Genomic DNA, 23,352 nt, shown 5'->3' on the forward strand with positions numbered 1-23,352 from the left:
AGAATCTGTAAAAGCAGAATTAATTTTCCCTAGATTTCATCACACTTCATTTCTCTACCTGGTCTTTACCCATTCAGGTGGCACTGAAAAACTGTCGTGGTAAACAGAATCCAGTTTACTGTGCCGCCTCTCATAGGGTAAAGGAGATGTGAAGAGCTGAGAAAGCATGCAGCCCATACTGCTGGCATCTTAGCACTTATGATCATTACAAGAGCTCGCAGAAAGGCAATACTGGGCTTTAAAGCTGGAACTGCACATTATCTCTTTCTCAGAGCCCTGGGGCTATCGCTACAAAGCACAATGGTCCATTCTAAGCTCTGAATAGAGAAAAGGAAGAGATCATTAAATTATAATTTCCATGCACAATTGCTACAAGTATTTCCTAACCAACAGGATTAATATGAAAGCAAGATCCCAGAATAAACCTGCTCAGCAGAGAGGATGGCAGTTTAGTGTCTTGTAAATGTGATTTCCCTGAAAGCCCTGACACATCATAATAGTGAAATCCTATTTACTGTAGCAAGCAGGATGGATAATGCTATTTAATACCTGGTGCACTTTGTGCCATCAGCTCATAGCTTTGTATTCCACATTCTCATCTTACCTTAAGGTTAATACTTCTTGACAGCCTACATGGTAAATAGAGCCCCAAATTAAGTGCTGATCCCATCATTTGCAAATCTTTCCTCTAAAGTTAGGCACAGAAAAACTGGCTCCAGTTAAAGGGATCATTTTAACAGGATGCACTTTTAACAGCTCATCCCAGAAAAAAAAATGTAACTCTCATATCCCTAAAGCCAGATTAAAAAAGCATTTCAAGGTTACCCATGGCACATTTCCCATTAGAAAACTCAGAGAGGTTAACAGAAAAGTCAGTGCGTTTGGAGGACTTGTTGAATGACGAATTAAGGATAAGACCCCCACTGTACCGATTTCCTTGCCCCTTGTTCCGTAGAGCAAAACTGGGGTGGGGGGAATCCACCCCCCTTGCTACTTTCGGAAAGTCTGCGATAATAAACTTCCTTTAGGGAGCCCAGTAAAGTGCAGAAGGGTCAGTCTCTGAGCCTAAGTTATAAATAACTATTTCAATTATATTAACAAGAGACATAGTGATACTGCGCCTTATTAATTTCTCTACCTAACCGCTAACATCTAAGTACATTTATTTGAACTATCAATACTTGTTATTTAAAAAAAAAAAAAAACACTCATTGATTAACAAAAGGTATATGCTAAAAACCACTTCACTGAAATCTCTGTCATTTGTAACAGCAATACAATTAAAAGTGACACTGGTTTCTATGCCTTCAACATACAAACTCTTGGACAAGAGAGCTTTATCTGTTTCTTGCAACTCTTGGTAACTAGAGAAACTGCCCTGGTTTCAAGATGAATGAGGAGGCCAGTACAAAAGTTCCCAGTGTCAATGGAATAATCTCTCTTTCTAGACTGACAAGTGCAAACTAGCATAAACTCCCAAGGAATATCTCCCACCAAGTAATGCTTTTAACTATTGAGTTAAACTTGCTATATCTCAGCGCCTGGCCAAAACACACACACAATTCAGTGTATATGAGCTACCCATATGACCTTGGATCATGGACAAATGTTTAGAAGTACCTAAGAGGAAGAGTATCAAAGGGCTTTTTTTATCCCTTAAATTGAGTCTAAGTAGTTATTGCTCTACACTCCCCTCAAAAAAGAATCTTCATGTTTTAGGATCACAGATGCCAGTGGTCTGACTGAAATTCCATCCAGTATTAATCCCTTGAAATGGCTGACCTAGTTCCACTCAATGAAATCTTTTTACAATGATAGATTTCATCTGATAGTACAAAAGCACCAATAATTTCTTTCCATAAGGAGCACACGGGGCCGGCAATAATCTGTTCTGTTGTCATTTCTCTTTATCATCATTTGTGGCATTTTCCCCCTCAAGCTTTGTGGAGAGGAACACAGAATTGAAGGTACCAACTGACAAAGAAGAAGTCAAGCAATCAAAACAGCCAATTAATCATACAGATGAGTCCAACACTGTGATGCAATAGAAGATACGCCACCCACTGTAAGTAAAAGGCTTTGAAAACTTGCTCATTTGATGTAAGCATGACCTTAGAATTTAATTAGCAACTCTCTCCACAGGTGATGAACTAGTAAAGTACTTTTCTTCTTAATGACAATTTATCTTTCACCATTCTCTTTGCATCACTCTCTTCCACTCAGCTTGTACAATTCCCTCTCCTTCTTAATTGTATGGGGCTGACGGCAGTGTGTATGCAAATAGTTGCCGAAATCCAGAGGAACCTGCAAACTGGAAACAATACAAACAGCAATACCCCGCTGATCTGAGCACTGTAATGGTCTCCAACTAAGCTCTCTGATCTCCCTCAGCTACTTGAGCCACTAGGGCTTTATAGCTCTCTTCATGCTGTGCCAAACCCCACCATTCTTAGGAACGCCAAGAGCAAAGTGGATTTCATAGAGCAACTCAATTCAAGTTTATAATTGAGAAGTTAGACATGCAAGACACACTCATCATCAAAGAACGCACATCTCTAGATATCCTGGGAGAGGGAGGGAGGGGTCCTTCATCCCAGAAGATCCTGGAAGAAACTGGACTCTGTCCTTTTATACCATGGACTTAGTCCTGCCTCTCCATTCGTTTCCAGAGGGCTAACAGACTATGGGAAAATACACATTCTTCTGAAGAATACCCAGGCAACGGATGTTTCAGGAGCAGGCAAATTCAGATTTTCATCAAATAACCATCAAACAGCTGATAAAACAGAAAATTTGTTTTCATCCTAGAGATGGAATGAGATGATTATCCCGTAGCGACATTGTGAACCTATGAATGAATGGGATGCCCCAAAGACATTTCTAAACTGCTTGAATAACTGAATTTCTTCCTTCAAAGTACAGGCAGCACAACCAGACATTAAAGTAATTCTTGGGGGTGTCATGCCACAGTTACTAAGTAATATGACCTTGCTGCTGCCCTTCTGGTCAAATTTTCCCAGGAAGTGCCAAATCCTGGGGTGGGGGGGGGGCGGGAATTAAGCATTTTGAATGCTAAACACTTCCAGGTTATATGTTAACACTGATCAAGTTTTAACATCAGGACCTAAAACACTGTATTAGAAGCCAGAAGGAGTTAAGTTACTACCCATAGAACTAATAAAGCAATCAGCAGGATTTAACTCTAAAGTGCAGAACTGACAAGCATTAAAAATGGTATTGGACAATGGCTAACAGCTCGGATGTTGGACCTGGTTCAAATTCAGGTCACATTTTGACTGTATGCGTGCTTATGTGCTCTGTCGCTTCAGTCCTATCTGACTCTTTTTGACCGCATGGACTGAGCAGCCCATCAGGCTCCTCTGTCCAGGGGATGCTCCAGGCAAGAATACTGGAGTGGGTAGCCATTTTGTTCTCCAGGGAATCTTCCCAACCCATGGGCTGAAGCCGTGTCTCCTGAGGCTCCTTCTCTGCAGATGGATTTTTTCTCACTGAGCCACCTGGAAAGCCCTTTGTCTGTATATTCTCGGGCAAATTACTTGAACCTGTAGGATCTTCACCTAAACAACAGGGTTGATAGCCTCTTAGGGTTGTTTATGAGAATAAAATGATATAATCCATGCAAAGTGCCCAGCACAACATAAATACTCAAAAGATGTTACTGTTAGCTATGAGGATGATGAAGATGCTCTACATATCCAGATATTCAAAGTTAAACTTGATATTTTCATAGGATAGATTTAGATTATTAATTTAACTAATGAAAACGAAACTAAATATTTTGCAATACTTACAAACTGTACATGAATGGCTTGGATCTAACCTTATGGCATAAACTTAGGAACTGCAGGATTCAACCACTGCATTTGAGTTGTGTAAAATACAGAAATGAGAAAATGATTTTATCCTTAAGGTGCTCACCAGATAAACACAGGTAACTAATCATAGTCAGCATAAACATGGCACATTAAGAGAGACATAAAGCATTGTAGAGAATTACCTGAGGGACTGACGAGTGAAAGTGGCTCAGTCGTGTCCGACTCTTTGCAACCCCATGGACTGTAGCCCGCCAGCCTCTGCTGTCTATGCGGTTCTCCAGGCAAGAAGATGGAGTGGGTTGCCATTCCCTTCTCTAGGGGATCTTCCCAACTCACTGATCAAACCCGGGTCTCCTGCTTTGCAGGTAGATTCTTTACCTTGTGAGCCACCAGAGAAGCCCCATAGGGACTGGCAAAGGTATCTTAAAAACATTTAAGAACATTTTCCTCGAAAGCTGCTCTGTGATTCCTTTCATCAATCACTGATCAGGAATTAATTCTCTCAAGCTTCTTACATCAACCCATGGGAATTGATACTCAAGCTTTTTTTCAGTTAGGGCATACCTACATGAGGTAAGAAAGAGCTTAACAAATATAAGCTGCTGCTGCTGCTGCTGCTAAGTCGCTTCAGCAGTGTCCAACTCTGTGCAACCCCACAGACGGCAGCCCACCAGGCTCCTCCGTCCCTGGGATTCTCCAGGCAAGAACACTGGAGTGGGTTGCCATTTTCTTCTCCAATGCATGAAAGTGAAAAGTGAAAGTGAAGTCGCTCGGTCGTGTCCAACTCCTAGCGACCCCATGGACTGCAGCCTACCAGGTTCCTCCGTCCGTGGGATTTTCCAGGCAAGAGTACTGGAGTGGGGTGCCACTGCCTTCTCCAAATTATAAGCTGTTGCCCCTTAAAGAATATGTATTTTCGGGATTTCCCTGGTGGTCCAATGGCTAGGGCTCTGCACTCGCAATGCTGGAGGCCCAGGGTTCAATGCCTGGTCGGGGCAGTGGATCCCACATGCTGCAATGAAGATCAAAGATCCAGGGTGCCACAGCTAAGGCTCGGTGCAGCCAAAGAAATAAATATTTTTTATAAAAAGAATATTTTCCACTGTGTGCAAGATACTGAAAATCATAAAATTACTTTCGTGGTATTCAACCTCCTGGTGTCTTCTGTCTATTTCTATAATATCTTATTTTTATTTATTACTGCCATTCCTAAAAGTAGCTAAGCTGAATTTTTTCCAGTTGGATTTCACCTTGGAATATTTGAGAGACATTTAGGTGTGCAAAGATGAAGCACTTTCTAAACTTAATGCAGAAGATTGTAAGGAGGATTTTCTTGTGATTACAGTGAAAAAAGTACAATGTCTAACCATTTCTGTTAGAAATTCTGCACACTTTGTGTTAAAAGATGCAAAATGCAGAATCCAGCAGTGGCTAATGTAAGGAAAAATGGTTGTGGTATTACATAAGTTGCAGAATCATTTAACCGACTATGAAGTCCAGATTCTTGTTTAAAAATGTAAGTTTAAAAGTGGATACAAGTACTTATCTTTCTCTGTTTTAACTAGATGAACTGCTGAAACCATCAATGGAATACTAGGTGGTCTTATTAATGAAGAGGGGACATGGTATCTTATACAGTCATTCCCAGGATAACTTCTAAGACCACCATACTATCTGCCTGTCAGCTACATTAGCAGCCACAGTAATTGCATACATTATCACTTTTTAAAAATGTATTTATTTTTTATTGACGGACAATTGCTTTATAGAATTTTGCTGTTTTCTGTCAAATCTCAACATGAATCAGCCATAGATATACATATATCCCCTCCCTTTTGAACCTCCCCCCCATCTCCCTCCCCATCCCACCCCTCTAGGTTGATAAAGAGCCCATTTGAGTTTCCTGAGACATACAGTAAATTTCACATATGGTAATGTAAGTTTCCATGTTACTCTCTCCATACATCTCACCCTCTCCTCCCCTCTCCCATGTCCATAAGTCCATTCTCTGTGTCTGTTTCCCCATTGCTGCCCTGTAAATAAATTCTTCAGTACCATTTTTCTAGATTCTGTATACATGTGTTAGAATATGGTACTTATCTTTCTCTTTCTGACTCACTTCACTCTGTATAAAAGGTTCTAGGTTCATCCACCTCATCAGAACTGACTCAAATGTGTTCCTTTTTATGGCTGAGTGATAGTCCATTGTGTATATGTACCACAACTTCTTTATCCATTCATCTGTCAACAGACATCTAGGTTGCTTCCATGTTCTAGCTACTGTAAATAGTGCTGCAATGAACAATAGGATACATGTGTCTCTTTCAATTTGGTTTCCTCAGAGTATATGCCTATGAGTGGGATTGCTGGGTTATATGGTGGTTTTAATCCTAATTTTTTTAAGGAATCTCCATACCACCTTCCACAGTGCTGTATCAATTTACATTCCTACCAACAGTGCAAGAGCGTTCCCTTTTCTCCACACCCTTTCCAGCATTCACTGTTTGTAGACTTTTTGATGACGGCCATTCTGATTGGTGTGAGGTGATACCTCATTGTAGTTTTGATTTTCATTTCTTTAATAATGAGTGATGTTGAGCATCTTTTCATGTGTTTGTTAACCATCTGTACATTATCACTTTTTGATGACTCATAATCTTATTACTTCAGCCATCCATTTTCATTGACTTGATGCAAATTTCATGATGCAACTATGGCATGATATCTCTAAGAGTTATTTTAATATTTCATTGTGCTTCTTTTACTTTAAAGTGAGAAATTTATGGTCATTTGAGAGTACGAACCCAAGTCTACTGAGCATTTGAAACACAAGCAGTTCTGTAATACAGCTTGGGATGTCTCTAGATTCTACTTTAATACACTCCTTATCAATTAGACATTCCCTTGTGTGAATGGAGCTTTCATATCAGCTGGTTCCCCAGACATCTGAGATAATTTCTGCCTTTCTTCAACTCCGGAGAAGTAATAAGTGTAATTTAACTGTACACCAATTTCACCCTTCTTAGAACCAATAGGCAAAGGTATCAACTCTTCACTGACAAAGAAAGTCAAAGCCATTTTAAAGTTTTTCAAATACTTGCTTCATTGCAAATGTTGCCAGCTTTATCAAAGCCGACATGGATGTGAAGTAAACTTTTTAAGAATGTGAGAGGTATTGCATGCGGTGGAAACTTAGTTGCTAAGTTGTGGTCTGACTCTTTGCAACCTCATGGACTGTAGACTACCAGTCTCCTCTGATCCATGGGATTCTCCACACAAGAATACTGGAGTGGATTGCCTTGTCCTTCTCCAGGGGATCTTTCCAACCCAGGGATCAAACCCATTTCTCTTATGTCTCCTGCACTGACAGCAGGGTTCTTTACCACTAGCACCATCTTTAATTGGCCAAGAGTAAATCCATCCTCTCAGTGCCTCAAACCAATCACTGAATATCTCTAGGAAACTGGTGATTTATGAGAAATGGGCAATATGTAACAGTGATCGATGAGAACTTCAAAACATACCTAGCACGGTAATACTTGAAGGCACAGAAAACTTATCACTGGATCGGGGTGGGGGGCAGGTTCCTGGTTAATCACCTGAAAAACTTTCACTCGTTCATTTGATTCAGATAATATTTACTCATTACATCAGAAACAGTGTTTGGGATAGAAGTAAAAGAAGAGCTACCACTGACTGAATGGCTGGACAGTCTTACAGTTAATTTATGAGAATTATCTCATTTTACAAATTAGCGAGGTAGGTACTACAAAATCCTCAGTTTATAGCTGAGGAAAGCTAAAGTTTACATATAACACTCCAAGATAGGGCTTCCCTCATAGCTCAGTTGGTAAAAAATCTGCCTGCAATGCAGCAGACCTGGGTTCCATTCCTGGGTTGGGAAGATGCCCTGGAGAAGGAAATGGCAACCCACTCCAGTATTCTTGCCTGGAGAATCCCATGGACAGAGGAGCCTGACAGGCTATAGTTCATGGGGTCACAAAGAGTCGGACATGACTCAGTGACTAAAGCACCACCACCACTCCAAGATAGGCAGCAGGTAAATGCCAGTTCAGGGACTTGAATCTAAGCCTCCAGATGTCAGAACCCATGCACTAAATCAGTCCTCTGCAAACCATAGCTCAAGGGTCATTTCTCGTTGGCAAAAATGTGTTTATTGCAATGGTTCCTATTTTGATTAATAAAGATATATTTGAGCCTAGTTATGATTTAAAATTTCACAGTCCAAAACTGCAGTTACTTTTGCATCAACCTAATAAGTCCCTCTTGCTTCAGTTCTTACTGAAGACAGCAACTCACAAGCCATCTAACCTTTCCAAACATGTCAAGCACAACCCTGCTTCAGGGCTTGGTCCTGGCCTGCTTCCCACACCCAGATACCTCTTAGAAAGGTCCTTCCACCCAGCGCCACACCTGCATTCCTAGGCCCTGGGACTCCTCTTTCCACTCCACTGTTTGCATATATTATAATCTGCCATTCAACATGCCGACAGGGTTTTAATGAATTTAAGCTCCACAAGGGCAGCAGTTCAGTTCACTTTCTTCATTAGCTTCTCTCTGGCACTATCAGGGCCTGACATATACAAGACTGACATATACATATGAGAAAATGATCCCTACATTCAAGAAGTACTAAGTTCAATGACACAGAGAGAGGTGAAGACAACATACAAATATTTGTACTAAATAGAGTTTGATAGTCTATTTCTTAGTTTCTACTTTTTTACTAAACATGCTATTCCAAATCAAATTTGGAGGTCTCAATCAAAGCAAAGAGAAAACTAGCTTTGCAACCTCATGGTCTAGGTATGAAATTATCCTAGACAATAAAATATTTCATTGAACAGGGGCACTGATTGGGTCCCCAAATTTCCAATCTTAAGCCCACTGCCTCCTCCTGTTTCAGTCTCAATTTCCTCTAGTCTTTGTCAAATTCTATAGAAACGGAGACCAGAGGTACTTCCTCCTCTCTCCATCCTAACTCTTCTCCTGAGTCCTATTATTCAGCTCCTGTCCACCAGTTTTGAAAAAGACATTCATTTCTTGACCACAAGTGCAGTGAAACTGAGCTTTCACAAAGACAGTTTATCCTTCAAAACATTTCCGCTTCTAAGAACGTGCTCAAGCTTAGTCAATGTTTGGGAGAGCCCGGAATAGCACTCTACTGCTTGACCTAGAGACAGTGCAGCTTCTAAACGTTTAGGGGAAAATATCTCGGGGGAGTTCCTGAGTAGTAAAATGTTATCAACGAGCCAGGAACACAACAACATGCAAAACTACCAAAGTAGAAATGACATTATCTTTGATAATGACCAGCCTGGTTGGCTTCTTTACTTCCTGGCCACTTTTTAACTAGGAAAAGTGGTTACAGTTCTAATGTATTGATTTTTAAATACACCCCTGGGAACACTGCAGATGTGGTTAAGAGAAGAGAATCACTGACAAGAAACAGCCATACCCTCTCCTCCAGTCTAGCCAGCTGCTCTTTGTAGAATGCATCCTGCTTCTTTATCACCCGATCTTTCTCTTCCAGCTGCTTAGCCTAAAAAAAGAAATGAAAAATATACTAAATTAAGAAAGAGCAGTAACAGCAAAGCAAAAGTTAAGTATAAATTGCATTAGAAATACGTATACAAAGATGAAGATTTTTTGCAGGCTAGTAGGTCTCTGCCATAGAAAAAACATTTATAAGATGATGATTGCTGTATTTAAATGTAAAGAATGGGCCTATATTGTAATTTTTTAAACTGTAACAGCTGTGTCCTACTTTGTCCAAATGTTTCTGATAATGTCAGAATACAGCACAGACAGTTTTATTTAACTTCTCTTTCGAAGAGTAATTTCAAGGATTAATATTTTGCTTAATAAAACTTTGATTTTTATCCCAGGCAAAGACACAGTTATTAACCTTTCTTGAGCAATAAAAAACGCCTATATAACATTTTGTACATAAACCTTACATACGAGAACCCTTAAAATACCCAGTGAAACCAGCATATAAATAAATGTATCAGTCTACTTCCTTTTTAATGGCATAGTTGTCTTTGGCAAAAAGGGCAAAAACCATTCTAATTCTATATTTGAATAATTTTAAGTAATTAAAAGTAAAATAATAAAAGTAATTTTATAACTCTTAACTAATTTATCTTTTTTATGAAATCAAAAATCAAGCAATAAAATCTTTATCCTTGAAAAAAATAATGCTTTCTTATGGATGTTTTTGAAGCTAAATTAAAAATGTATTTCTTTGAAATCTTGCCATTTGGGACAAAGCGGATGGACTGAGAGGGTATTATGGTAAGTAAAATAAGGCAGACAAGAGAAAGGCAAAGACTGTATGATTTCACTATATGTGAAATCTAAAAATCAAAACAAATGAACAAATATAGCCAAACAGAAACAGAGGCATAGATACAGAGAAGAAACAGGGGGTTGTCAGAGAGGAGGTACCTGGGGGAAGAGAAAAATAAGTGAGAGTGATTAAAAGATACAAACTTTCAGTTACAAAATGAATGATTCACAAATGTGAAAAGTACTGCAGTTGGGGGATGTAGTCTATAAGTCTATAACTATGTCACATCTCTGCATGGTGACAGATGGCAACCAGACGTATTATGATGACCATTTTCCAATATACAGAAATATCAAATCACAATGGTGTACACCAAGAACTAACACAGCGCTGCAGGTCAGTTATACTTCAAAAACAAACAAAGGAAAACACTCAGACAAAGAGAGATCTTATTTGTAGCTATCGGCAGTGAGGGGAAGAGAGAGGGGTAAATACATGAGGGTGGGTCAAAAGACAAAAATTTCCAGTTATAAGATAAATTAACATTAGGAATGTAATGTCCAACATGGTAAGATCATTAATACTGTTCTACCTTATAAAGATCATAAGAGAGTAAATCCTCTGAGTTCCCATCACAAGGGAAAACATATTTTTCTACTTCTTTAATGTTGTATCTATATGAGATGATGGGTATTTACTAAACCTATTGTGGTCATCACTGCAGGAGGTATGTAGGTCAAATCATTGTTATGCTGCACACCTCACACTTACACAGTGCTGTATGTCAATCATATCTCAATAAAACTAGGGGAGGGACAATGAAAAATGCATTTCTTAAACTGCTGTTTCTATTTTTATTATATTTAAATGACCTTTATTTCTGAGAACAAACCTCCCTACATCACCCATGTTAGAAAAGTTTTTAACATACTTTTTGGTCAATGAATGTTGAACACAAGCCCAGCTAGAAATTTTAAGAAATAAGCAAAATACATATTTTGGCATTCCCACTCTTTTGCCATGCAATGCGATCAAGGGTCGCCTGGATCAACCTGTGTAAGGGAGACTGTCACTACACACTTAGGTCAGCTCATGTGCACATTTGTTGTAGGTAACGGTTTTGCTACTTACTTTGACTTCAATATCCTGTGGCATGTAAAAAACAGAGAAATAGTTATTTACCAGGAGAAACACTTTTTCCCCTAATGTCAACCAAGAAATCAGATGGATAGTATTTACCTAAAGTGCAAGCCAAAGGTGACAATGGGGGAAAAAATAAGAGGACTTGCTTAACTTGGCACATATCTGAATATTATTGCACTATTAAATACTGTTTGAATAGAAGATTTCAATGAAAAGTTCATGCTGCTTCAAAGTATAAGTGTAATTTAAAAACCAAATAATGAATTAAATAAAAAATACACACATATGCGAGCACATAATCTACGGCTCCTTGACATAACAGTAAAAACCTCACTAGTCTAACAGGAGTGTAAGAGTAGGAGTAATAATGGAGTAGTAATGGAGTAAGTAACAGAGTAACAATGGAGTAGTAGCAATGGAGAAAGAATTTCTGACAAAATTATGTGTAAACGATACTGGATGCTTGGGGCTGGTGCACTGGGAAGACCCAGAGGGATGGTATGGGGAGGGAGGAGGGTTCAGGATGGGGAACAGGAGGAGGAGGGTTCAGGATGGGGAACAGGTATACAGGGTTCATGTATATCTGTGGCGGATTCATTTTGATATATGGCAAAACCAATATAATATTGTAAAGTTAAAAAATTAAATTAAATTAAATTAAAAAAAAAAAAAAAAGAGAAAAAAAATTGTGTGAAGAAAATATGCAAGACTACATGATCTAGATTCCTTTATCTGTCTAAATTGAACACATATCCCTGCAAATATAAAGGAAATGCAGAAAGATGGATTTATGAGAACCTCCATAAGATAAAAAACATTAAACAAAATGAACAAGCACATGAAAAGAAATACTTACTCCTAACAGTGAAATTAGTATTGCTCACATAAAGAGCACTTAAAAAATAAGCTCTCCATCCCCAAAAAGAGTCAAGAGAAAAACATCCAAGTGACACAGACTAGCAATCTGCACAAAAATGTACATAACACATTTTTAAAAACCCACAAGAAATCAAAAATGAAAATTAAAATAACAAAATTCCATAATTCATCTATCAGATTTAAAAATATAAAATAAAAATAATACTGCCCAAGATACATGAAAAACATGCTCAAGACACTGTTCGTCAGAATATAAATTGGCATAAGCATTTTAAAAATCAGTTTGACAAAATGTAAATAAGTTTGAAAACTGTACATATGCACTGAGATCTAAACACTCTACTTTTAGGACTTAAGTAATTATGGCAATATGCAAAGATATTCACGATAAGATTAATTAGAATTGCAAAGAAACAGAAACAAAAACCGATCTAGCAGTTAAATTAAAATATACTCAAAATATACTAAGTAAAAAAAGAAGAAGACTATAAACAGAAAGGGGAGTATGATCTCTTTTTTTGTAGGGAAGAAGAAATAAAAGACCAGAAGGATATTCAACAAAATGTCAATAGAGGTTATGGCAGGGTGGTAAGCTTATGGAGGGTTTCTAACTATTTTTTTTCCTTACGTTTTCCATATTAAAAATAAACACATTTTGCAGTCAAAAGACAAAGGAGAGAATTTTCTGAGGTGAGGAAACAATTCTCCTTCTTGATTATGGTAGTTAGACAAGTGCATGCATTTGTCAAAACTCAAACAACAGTGTATCACAAAAGAGTGAATTTAACAATATAAAATTTTTAAGTTGATCCAAATAAAGCATATTAAAATTTATGAAAATAATTTTATAAATATATATGTATATCTTTACTAATGTTAATTTGCTTATCAGTTAGCTAATTTCACTTCTAGGCATTTAATTCTAAGAAATACTAAGAAAAGCACACAAAAATTTATATCTAAAAAAACGCTGCCAACGTTATTTAAAGCAACAAAAAAACTGGGAACAAATCCCCAGTCCAGGTTCGATGCATGACAGAGGATGCTCAGGGCTGGTGCACTGGGATGACCCAGAGGGATGGTATGGGGAGGGAGGTGGGAGGGAGGTGCAGGATGGGGAACACGTGTACACCCGTGGCGGATTCATGTTGATGTGTGGCAAAACCAATACAATATTGTAAAGTAATTAGCCTCAAATTAAAATAAATAAATTTATATTATTAAAAAAAAAAAGACTGGGAACAACAGAGGTTTGTGTAAATAAGATATGGTCCAACAACCATACTGTCTCTTTATTATAAAGACTTGAGTCTGGCCATAATGATCAAACATTGAGAGCCATTAAAAAAATACTGCTTTAATAGAATAAGTGATTTCTTTAACTCAAAATATTAAGGGGAGGGGGATGGTCACAAATTACCATGTACACTAAATTCCTAATTTTGGTTAAGAAACGGGGTTCGGGGGCAGAAGGGAAGGACAGGAAAAACTGAGTACCTGATTATATAGACACAGAAAAAGGATAATACTGCTGAGATGTTAACAGCAGATACGATATGCACAGCGGTATAGTTTTCTTACTTAGACTATTCTCTATTTTCCAAAATCTCTGTAACAAAGTTATATTTCTTTAATTAAAAAAACTTTAAACATTATAATGACATACATTTATCTGTGATTATCAGATGGAAATATAACATGGTACAAAAGACAAAAGAGTGAGTGATTAAGTAGCTATACTAACAAACATAAAAATTTAACAACTTGAACAGTTATTTATAGCATGGAAAATTACTTTACCTAGTAAATGCTTAACGTATAAGGACTTGATTATCTCCCCATTCAATGCATGACATTACCAATCACGGTTCTTAAACCATTTACACTAAATAATGTTGCTTTTGTTCACATAGTGCTGCACACTGAGATTTCTTTTTTAAGAAAAAAAAAGTAATAGATATTCTATTATGGCTATTTAGAAAATATTAAGAATTCAGTATCACAAGTATATAGCTTCAGCCTAAAAGAGACTACACTGACCACCAAATTTAATTTTGAAAGGTTGATGACCACCTAAATAAAAGATATGCAGAAACTTCCACATTGTAAGATGCAATCCTTGGAATTTTGTTAAAGAAACACGTCAAAAGGTGAGATATGCAGACTAAAGACGAACCACCTCCAAAGGCCTGAAAACACCCAACCACAGGCTGACATCACAGGTCTTCCCCTTAGACTGTCAACAGAATCAATAGCCTGAGATCTGCTGGGGAGAAGAACAGAGCCAGAAGCACGGCTACACCACCTCAGTGGCACATTGCTTTGAAACAGTTAATGCAAGGCTGGGAGAGAAAGTCACACAGTATGAACCTGGAAACTTAAATAAGCCTGGGATACACTGGCTAAACTAATAGCTGCCGAGGATGAAGAGTCACACGCGACTTAAGAAAAAGCGGTAAACCAACTGCAGGGAATGAAACCTCCACGTAGACCTGTCTGACTGATATGGAATCACGGTAAACGAACAAATGACAACGAAGAGGATTACAACGTTATTCACTGTTACAGGAGAATCGTTTCTTAGGGGGGAATGGATATAAAAAGCTTCCCCCCACCTGTTGGGGGCCGGCGTGAGGCACTCCGCCCATGGCAAAGGTCATGAGGAAGGAGGCTCGACATACGCAAAGGCGGGATCGAGCCTCAGGAGTCCCCCTGGAAATTCTCGAGCATCTACCCCCATAACCAGAGCCTGCCTACTTTACTACTTTGTGCTCTCACCTACACCTCTGACTTTACGGGGGGCTGTCCCCCACCACCTCTTTCGGAGAAGGAGTTAACTTAGAGCTCCAGTTAATAAAAACTCCTGGGCGTGACAGGAGCGTTCCAAACTTACAAACTCCTCTGAAGGTTCTCTAGCCTGCCTGACAGGCTTGTCCGGCCACATGTGATTGCTCACAGCCTCCCAACAGTGAGAGGCACGAGATGCTTTAAACCTTCTAAAAACAGGTTCTTTAGAGAAGTTAGAAAACCATTAGTATAAGTATAGTGGGCTGATTAGAAATTGTATTGGTGAAGGGTTTTTCATTTGTTGAGCCAATGTTTGTTGCTGAGTCTCCACATCCCCTGCCTTTATACACATTAATGAATACATAGAAGAAATAAGTATTAACCTTTGATATTAATCACGTTAGACCTTAGGCTAAGTAAATTCTTTTCTTAACTAAAACCCACTACACCCTCACCCTATAGGAATGTAACTTTATTTGGGTGGCGTCTGTTTTAAGAAAAATCACCCTTGGAGAAAAAAGTGTCCTGGTTGACTGACCGCTGTCACAAGGAGAGGGTCATAAATTGTCAGCAGGCCCCCTGGCCAGAAGATGATGTAACACCCCTAAGACCTCTGTATACATTTGTATGAAGCACCTGACTTTGATAAAAGTCAGGACTGCTGACCCCACGTGACTTTTGTATAACACCTCAGTGTATAAAAACAGACCCTAGAAAATAAAGAATTGGGATCAGTTCCTCGAAATACTGGTCTCCCCATGTCTCTCTCTCTCTCAAACTCTGGCTGAATCTCCATCTGGAGTGCGGAACCCGCCATGCTTACTAATTATGCCTGGGCTTCTAAGATCCGACCGGGGAGGCCTCAGTGTCTCCTCGCCTTCGGGAGAACGGAAGGACGTCTGCGGCCTACGTAAGTGGTGCAAGCTTCTTGTCTTGAAGTTTTATTGGTCTCCCACGTAAAGCCTCTTTTCTCCACTGAATTTTCCTACTGAGCTATCCGCATTCTATTACTCTTTACATCTCTAATTAATGTCTAATTGAAGCTATTGTATCCTGATCCTCGCCGAAGCCGTCTCCCCTTCGAATACCCTGGATCAGCCGGGGCTGGACCCCGGCACCCACCGTCTCTGGTTCGCTATTCCTTCTCAAGAAGTAATGTGTACTGATTAGTCTTCAGATTCTGTTAGATTTTGGATAATGTGATTGGGCTTGAAAACATGACAGAAAGTGCCTAAATGGATCATTATGGAAAACTGGAGTGTGCCATATACAAGAGAAAGAAAACAAGGAAATCGAATTTTAAGAAACCCAACACATAAACATTTTGATGTCTGCACTCAGTGCTGGTAGCCAGATTCAAAACGAAGTATACAACACGTACGTATTTCCTTAAAGTCTTTCCTCGTTTCAGAAGAGACCTGAAGCTGTTAACAACAAACCATACAGTAAGTTAAGAGAAGTAAAAACTGGGATTCCGCCTGTGACATAAACGTGGTTTCCCATGTACCTTTCCATGTATGTTCCTAGAGAAATCTTCATGCCGACAGATTCTTGGCATGGTAGCTCGGCCCTCTTAGGCCTGGCTGCTCCTGGAAGACTGAGATGAGGAACAGAGCACACAGCACGGGAAATGCAGTGACATCATAATCACTGAGCTCAGAGGAAGTACTGTTACTTCACACATCAAGTACAAGGCATGTAAGGGGAGAGCTGGTGCTATGGGAAAGCTTATATATTTTAAATGACAAAGTTCTTTAAAGGCCAGGGTTCAATTTCAATACCTCAAGGTAGAAAACAAAGCAGGTATCAGCTCAATTTTCCATGGGATGATGTTATGAAAACAGAAATTACTAAAACTGAGAAAAGGCAATAATTCTAAATCAATGTAAACAGGAAAATCTTGTAAGAAATCTGATGCTTTTGAACTGTGGTGTTGGAAGAAGACTCTTGAGAGTCCCTTGGACTACTAGGAGATCCAACCAGTCCATCCTAAAGGAAATCAGTCCTGACTATTCATTGGAAGGACTGAGCTGAAGCTGCAACTCCAATACTTTGGCCACCTGATGAGAAAACTGACTCACTGGAAAAGACCCTGATGCTGGGAAAAACTGAAGGCGGGAGGAGAAGGGGACGACAAAAGTTGAGATGGTTAGATGGCATCACCGACTGGACGGACATGAGTCTGAGTAAACTCCGGGAGTTGGTGATGGCCAGGGAAGGCTGGCGTGCTGCAGTCTATGGGGTTGCAAAGAGTCAGACACGACTGAGTGACTGAACTGAACTGAACAAATCTGAAACACACATATAATGAACTGGGAAAGAGTTAATCTTTCTCAATGATAAGCATAATCTGTGGTAGGCAAAAATCAATCTATACATCTATCAACTCACACAGGCAAGTAAGAACAGGGCAAGGAACTTTCTTCCATGTCAGACCTACATCAAGCATGATACACAGGAAAATAAAACTACATGCTGACACTAAGAGACAAAAAAATGGAAATATCCGAAGCAGCTGAACCATAAACTTATACAGTAATATTACATTTAGAAACTGTAGAACATGATCACTGTGAATATCAATTAGCCGTAACAAAATAATTAAGGTGGCCATGAATTCAATTAGCTGAATACTAGACTTTTGTTACAAATGAGAAACTACATAGGGTTCACTGAACTTTTATCAAGTGGGATTAATAAACAAAGAGTTATACTCAAAGCCCTGGTTTCCAAACCACAGCAGAAGGTGACCTTCAAAATGCTAACTCATGCAAGGGAACGTGAACCATGTCCAACCTAGTATCAACTTGAGTACACCTTTCAGGGACTACTCAGAGGCGTTAAACACAAGCTATGAGCAAAGCCCAGCCTGAAATGTTCTGTTCCCTAACACAGTAAGAGCTGACGCAAGCTGAGTACAGACCAAGGGATGAAAGACAAAGGCCGTTCTTCCAACAGACGTCTTGATCCCAAGTTTGGAAGTCACACTCAATCTCCCAGGATTTTATTAAATCCACTTGTTTCTGTTTGTTTTGTCTTCCCCAAAGGACCCTGGTCTACATGTCATATTGTCAACTTACTATCAACAGCCTACTGAATGTGTCCCCTGCTTTTGGGAGCGTATCTGCCTATTCTCTTGAAAAGAACAAAGGCAAAGATAAATGGTCTTTCAAATTAAAAAGTAAACTAACAATGAAGTGAGGAGGTTGTTAGCTGCATACATTTAGAACAGAAAGCACCCTAGTAGTGCTTTAAATTTTTCCAGTAGTTCTCTCATAACATTTGTGCAGATCATGCTTCTCGACAAAAGCAGTGACATCAAGTGCTAGATGAAATCGCAAACAATTTTACAAGCTTTCTTCTATAGTTTTAGAGAGGGGGGAAAAACATTTTTAAATCACAGATTTACTTCCTCAGCTTTCCAGCGTAAGTCAGAACTTACCAGCACTATGACATACTTGGAAATCCACTTGGTGAGGGGTCAGGAGACCAGGACATCCATTTGAGCTCAGCTAAATCACCAGGTGACCATGCACTGACCCAGTCCAGACCCCTATCAAGTTTCAAAACACCTTCTGAATGTTCTTCCCTCATGTGGTTTTTGCCATGTCATACCCTTGCCGCCTCTCACACTTTTACACCTAATAAAATTTTCCACGTGTCTCTCAGGGCACATATTTTTGACTTTGTCTTGTATTATACATGTTCACTTACCCACTATTCCTATTGTCAACCTCAGACTCTCTAAGACAAGAAAAGAGACTTATTCCTCTATCTTCCACAAGGGAAACTCTCAGGACATGGTAGCCAAGATGAAATTAAGTGCATTGAGGGGAAGAGTTTGTAGAAGGTGAGCAGACACAGCTTCTGGGAAACAAATCTGTCGCAGTGTGTGACGTTACTTCAAAGTACGAGAGCACCCTCAGTGGGATGGTATGTGTGCACATTACTTAGATGAAGCTCTGAACTCGGAGCTGCTGGCGTATCAGTAAACAACGCACAATCCAGAAGCGATCAGCAGGTAGTATTCTTATCAAAAACTCCACAATTTGGAAGCTTAAAACGTTAGATATGGCTGCAACCAGGGCTTCACCTATCCATATCTTGATCAACCATGATGCCTTGCTGGTTATAGTTAGCACAGTGACTGTTGGAAATGAGATTTTATTAGAGAAAATGGCTCATTAACTAGCATGATAAATAGCAGATGTTCTATTGGTAAAATGAAAACTATCAAAAAGATGTAAGGGTTATGAACGTATATAAAGATACTCCTACATCTGTTGTGCGAACAAGTTATGAGAACATGAGTTATGAGAACAAGGCCGGTGGTTCTAACTTTACGAACAGTGCCTCAGGTGTGATCTCTGAACAATGCTGTGTCCAGCCACTGGTTTAGGGCAGAGTCTCACCTTGGATACCACTACCATTTGGGGCCAGATCACCCCTTGCTGCAGACAGCTGTCCTGTGCACTGCAGAATGTTTAGCAGTATATCTGGCCTCTACGACGCCAGGAGCGCCCCCTAGCTCTTTAGCTGCAAAAGACAGAAACGTTCCCAGACAGAGCTCAATGTCCCCAGGAAAGCCAAACGGGCACCAGTTGAGAACCACTGGTTTAAAAAGACTGCTGGTTGTCTGAGGCCAACGGTAAGTAGTCGTTGGGTCACTCAGGTGACCCATCCCTGCAAAGAGCACCTAAAAGAACAGACAACTGGGACTCCGCTGAGTTCTACAGATGAGTTACATGAAGCATTTTGTACCTGCTTGCTAATAAATTTCTATCAAGTAAATGCCTACATGTATGGTAGAACAGGGTTAGAGACCTGATCACAGTGTAATTCGGTTGTAGGGTTGCCTGAAGGGTATAATGTAGAAAAGGAAGGTATATAAAATGGTTAATCATGTCCCAGTTAGAGAAGAAACTGGAAGTTTGAACGCAATCTTTCTGAATTATGTAGGAAAGGCACAAAACAGGTCCTATCTTTTGTATGGCTCCCTGTAACAAGAGAATCGATGTGCATATAACATAAGATTTTGAATCTATGTGACCAATGTTCAGTTCAGACAGAATTGGCAAGCCCTGGTGCTGGAGGTTTAACACTTGTTCTTCCTGGGCAGTGACAATGCCAGACCTGTTAAATATCTTACACACCATTCCTAAGAACAGGCATGTTACGATTTTACAATAGTTTCACGTCACAAAGCAACGTGACATTTCAACATGAAGTCTCAACATGAAAGGCGCTGAAATATATCACCTCATCAGCTCAGTCTCGTATATTCTGTGCTCCTCTCGAAACAGCCATTTAAAAAGAGAGCACACATCAAGATACCCAACACATAAGAAACAGTAAATAAATGTGGCGGCAAAAGGGAAATGAACTGTGAGGGCTTCAGAGTTCTCAGATGTGTAGTTTTTATTTTCTCTAATGACACTGGCTTTGACTATATGACTGTGGTGGACCAAGTGAATGCAAACATGCAAGGTCCGAAAGACCATCTGTAATTAGATTCAGCAGCTGCATAAAAACAAAGTTCCAGAAACCCAAGTTCTACAAAATATATAAGAACTCTACATCAGAGAATTGTTAGTAAGCTCAGAAACTTTAAAGATAAGAATTATATTTCAAAGAGGAAAATGTGGTTTAAAAGGGTCATATTTAATAAAACTACGATATGACTATAAGGACTGAGAGCAGGAAGGAGCTTTTACTATCAAATTCAGCTGCAGAAGAGATTGGTGTTATAAGCCATTGAATATTACCATTACATGTAAAGGCAGAGTGGTTTCTCTCTAGACCACAGCTGATACAGTGGAGGCATTTGGAATTTGTAACCCAAATCCCAATTATATTAAATTGTCTCTACTCTTACTCCATATTGTAGGGAATAATACTTCCATTTCCAGGCACTTAACAAATAATCTTGTTTCACCATAGAGATTAAAATCTCAGAAGCACTCTAACACAGAGCTGCTAGTTAAGCTGTACTATCTGTGCCAAGGTATTTGGTGTCACTGATCTGACAAATAAATTGGACAACAACATGGAGACAATTACTGCACAACTTCTGAATTCCTTTTCTTTGTATTAACTTGTATCTGTTCAGTTTAAATTTGGGTTTAATGGTCACAGGACTGAAACCAATTGGCCAGAGTCAATCTCTCCTCTTGCAATCTACTTCACATCTGGAGCTGGGAAAAAAACATTCAGAGACCATCCAGCTCATTTTATAGGAAGTAAGAGACTCCAAAGTCCCTGGTGTCAGAGGGAATTCTTTGAGGTCAGGGACAAAGTTGGTTCTCAGACCCCTGCCTCTTGACAGCAGTGCACAAACCATCACTATCTAACCTTATCTCATGTTGGTTTGACTTTAAGGGAAGACAACATAAAGATGGCCAGTCAAATGCTGGCAGTCACATTTCAGCACTACTCAATATAAAGAGACTGGTTAACGGAGAATAGCCTGAAAATGCCTTCAAAACCACCTATGTAGCTTATCATAGTTCAGTTCCTCTGGGATGCAGATGCTGAGATAGAATCAGAAGTAGAGGAAATTTATTAGGGGGAAGGATAAAGTGGGGGGGCAGAAGAAGACAGGGAGTCTTCTATGATGCTGTGGGTTTGACACCTGTGTTGGGAGACGAGGAAGGAAGCAACAGCGCAGCTCTGAGAAAACCTTGGCCAGCCAATGCGGAGCCCCAGAGCAGAGACTGCCCATGAGGAATCCTGTGTCAAGCAAAAAGGCCCAGCTCCAGAATCCATGCCATGTACTGTCAGTCAACACTGCGGTGGATCCCAGTGCTGTGGTGGATCCCAGGTTTCTGCTAACTGAACTCTGACAGCAGGCTCCCCCTTAAAGAAAGAGCTGACAGGTACACCCCCCAGGGCAGCCACGTCACCTGATTCGCCATTTAACCAAAAATAGAGGAGGACAAACAAGGAACTCTGAGCAGGTCTTGAACTTTGGCTTCCAGTTCAAATAGAAAGTAAACCAGCAAGCAAAAATGAGGTTCTATCTGTTGCAATTCACTTTAGAAAGGCTTCACTTGTGTAGGCCAGGCGGAATAAATCCAAACAGACTTGTGGGATACAATTCGATCCAGAAATTCTGTATGGTAGGAAAAGCTACAAAACAGTCTTCAGACAATTCAAGTTCCAATTCCAGAATGGCTGCTCTCTCATGATCATGGGCAGGTTAACCTTTGAGGGTTTCCTTGTAAATTTAAGGGGATGGGCTAAACATTTGCATTTCATGCATTACATTTACCACAACATTTCTTCCATTATTCATTTTGAATCTACTCTAGAGCGAGGTCAGAGGAAATTCCACAAATGCGGATGTTCTACTGCCAAGTGGCCAGGAGGCTACAAGCACACATGTGACACCATTTGGAGATGACCATGTGGACATGACACTGGATGCCAGGGGCAGACCCTGCACGGCAGCAGCGCAGCTCCCTCTCTGCCTGCCTTGGCACCGCTGGTGGGTTTGCAGCTACTGGTGAAGCATCAGGGACTTCACTGGCTCTCTGTCACTCAGCAATACTCGCTGTGCTGCTTCTTGAACCTACCACCACCTGGCCGATTCAAAAAGGTAAGATCCAGGGTGCAATGGGCCACTTTCTAAAATAAGTTCAATACATTGTTGCTAACCAAATCACACCCGCTCTCCTCTTCTGCCAACAAAAGACTAAAGTTCAAGCAACTGGGCATCCTCATCTCATTCACCGTGCTTTGAGGAGGACGGTACAGTGCAACTGCATCACATGCACACTTAGCTTATGCAACTCCAACTCCTCAGGCTAAAGAGCAGAAAGAGGAAAGTTTAACTCGTGTGTAGGATTCCACCTGTTTCAGAAGCCCAGGCCAGCTCTACACTCGGCTTGTCTCATGCCCCGCACACCCCAACTCTTCCCAGAGAATGAAATGCTAGCGGTTCTAGAGTGTTTACAGTCACAAAATCCTTAACTGAAAGCCAACACTTCATCTAGTGCTCAAAGAAACCTACTAACTCAGTAACGGAAGAAAGACAGCAATGCCGGACTCCCAAGAGTAAATCTGAACAAAGGGATCTTGGCTTCACACGTGGATTTTTTTTTTTTTTTTAGCTTTATTAAGGTATAACTGGCAAATAAAATTCACATGCTGGTGTTAAAACTAAATTCTTAAGCAAGATGCAATTCTACTGTACACCAAGAAACAATGAAACTGTAAAAGTATTAAAAGGATAAAAATTATATTTTAAAATGGCCTCAGCAGTGGCCACTGGTAATGAAAGTATGAAGGAGTACCTGGCCCTCTAAGACATCCCATTTTCCCCCAAAGCTAAGGAGGGAATTCAAAAAAATCTTCAGCCTCTATATGAAGTCAGCAGATGAATGGATAAAGAAG

At 39.8% G+C, this 23,352-nt stretch overlaps 1 protein-coding gene across 1 annotated transcript in view; it reads right to left on the reverse strand.

The window, feature by feature from the left end:
* Nucleotides 1-23,352, reverse strand: part of CHCHD3 (coiled-coil-helix-coiled-coil-helix domain containing 3) — a 292,353-nt gene that overhangs the window by 92,426 nt on the left and 176,575 nt on the right. The window contains exon 5 of the mRNA XM_005905148.2: nt 9,316-9,399. Coding sequence (XP_005905210.1) covers nt 9,316-9,399 — 84 coding nt within the window. The remainder of the gene's footprint in view (nt 1-9,315; nt 9,400-23,352) is intronic.

Source organism: Bos mutus, chromosome 4, assembly GCF_027580195.1.
Source record: "Bos mutus isolate GX-2022 chromosome 4, NWIPB_WYAK_1.1, whole genome shotgun sequence".
Classification (NCBI taxonomy): domain Eukaryota; kingdom Metazoa; phylum Chordata; class Mammalia; order Artiodactyla; family Bovidae; genus Bos; species Bos mutus.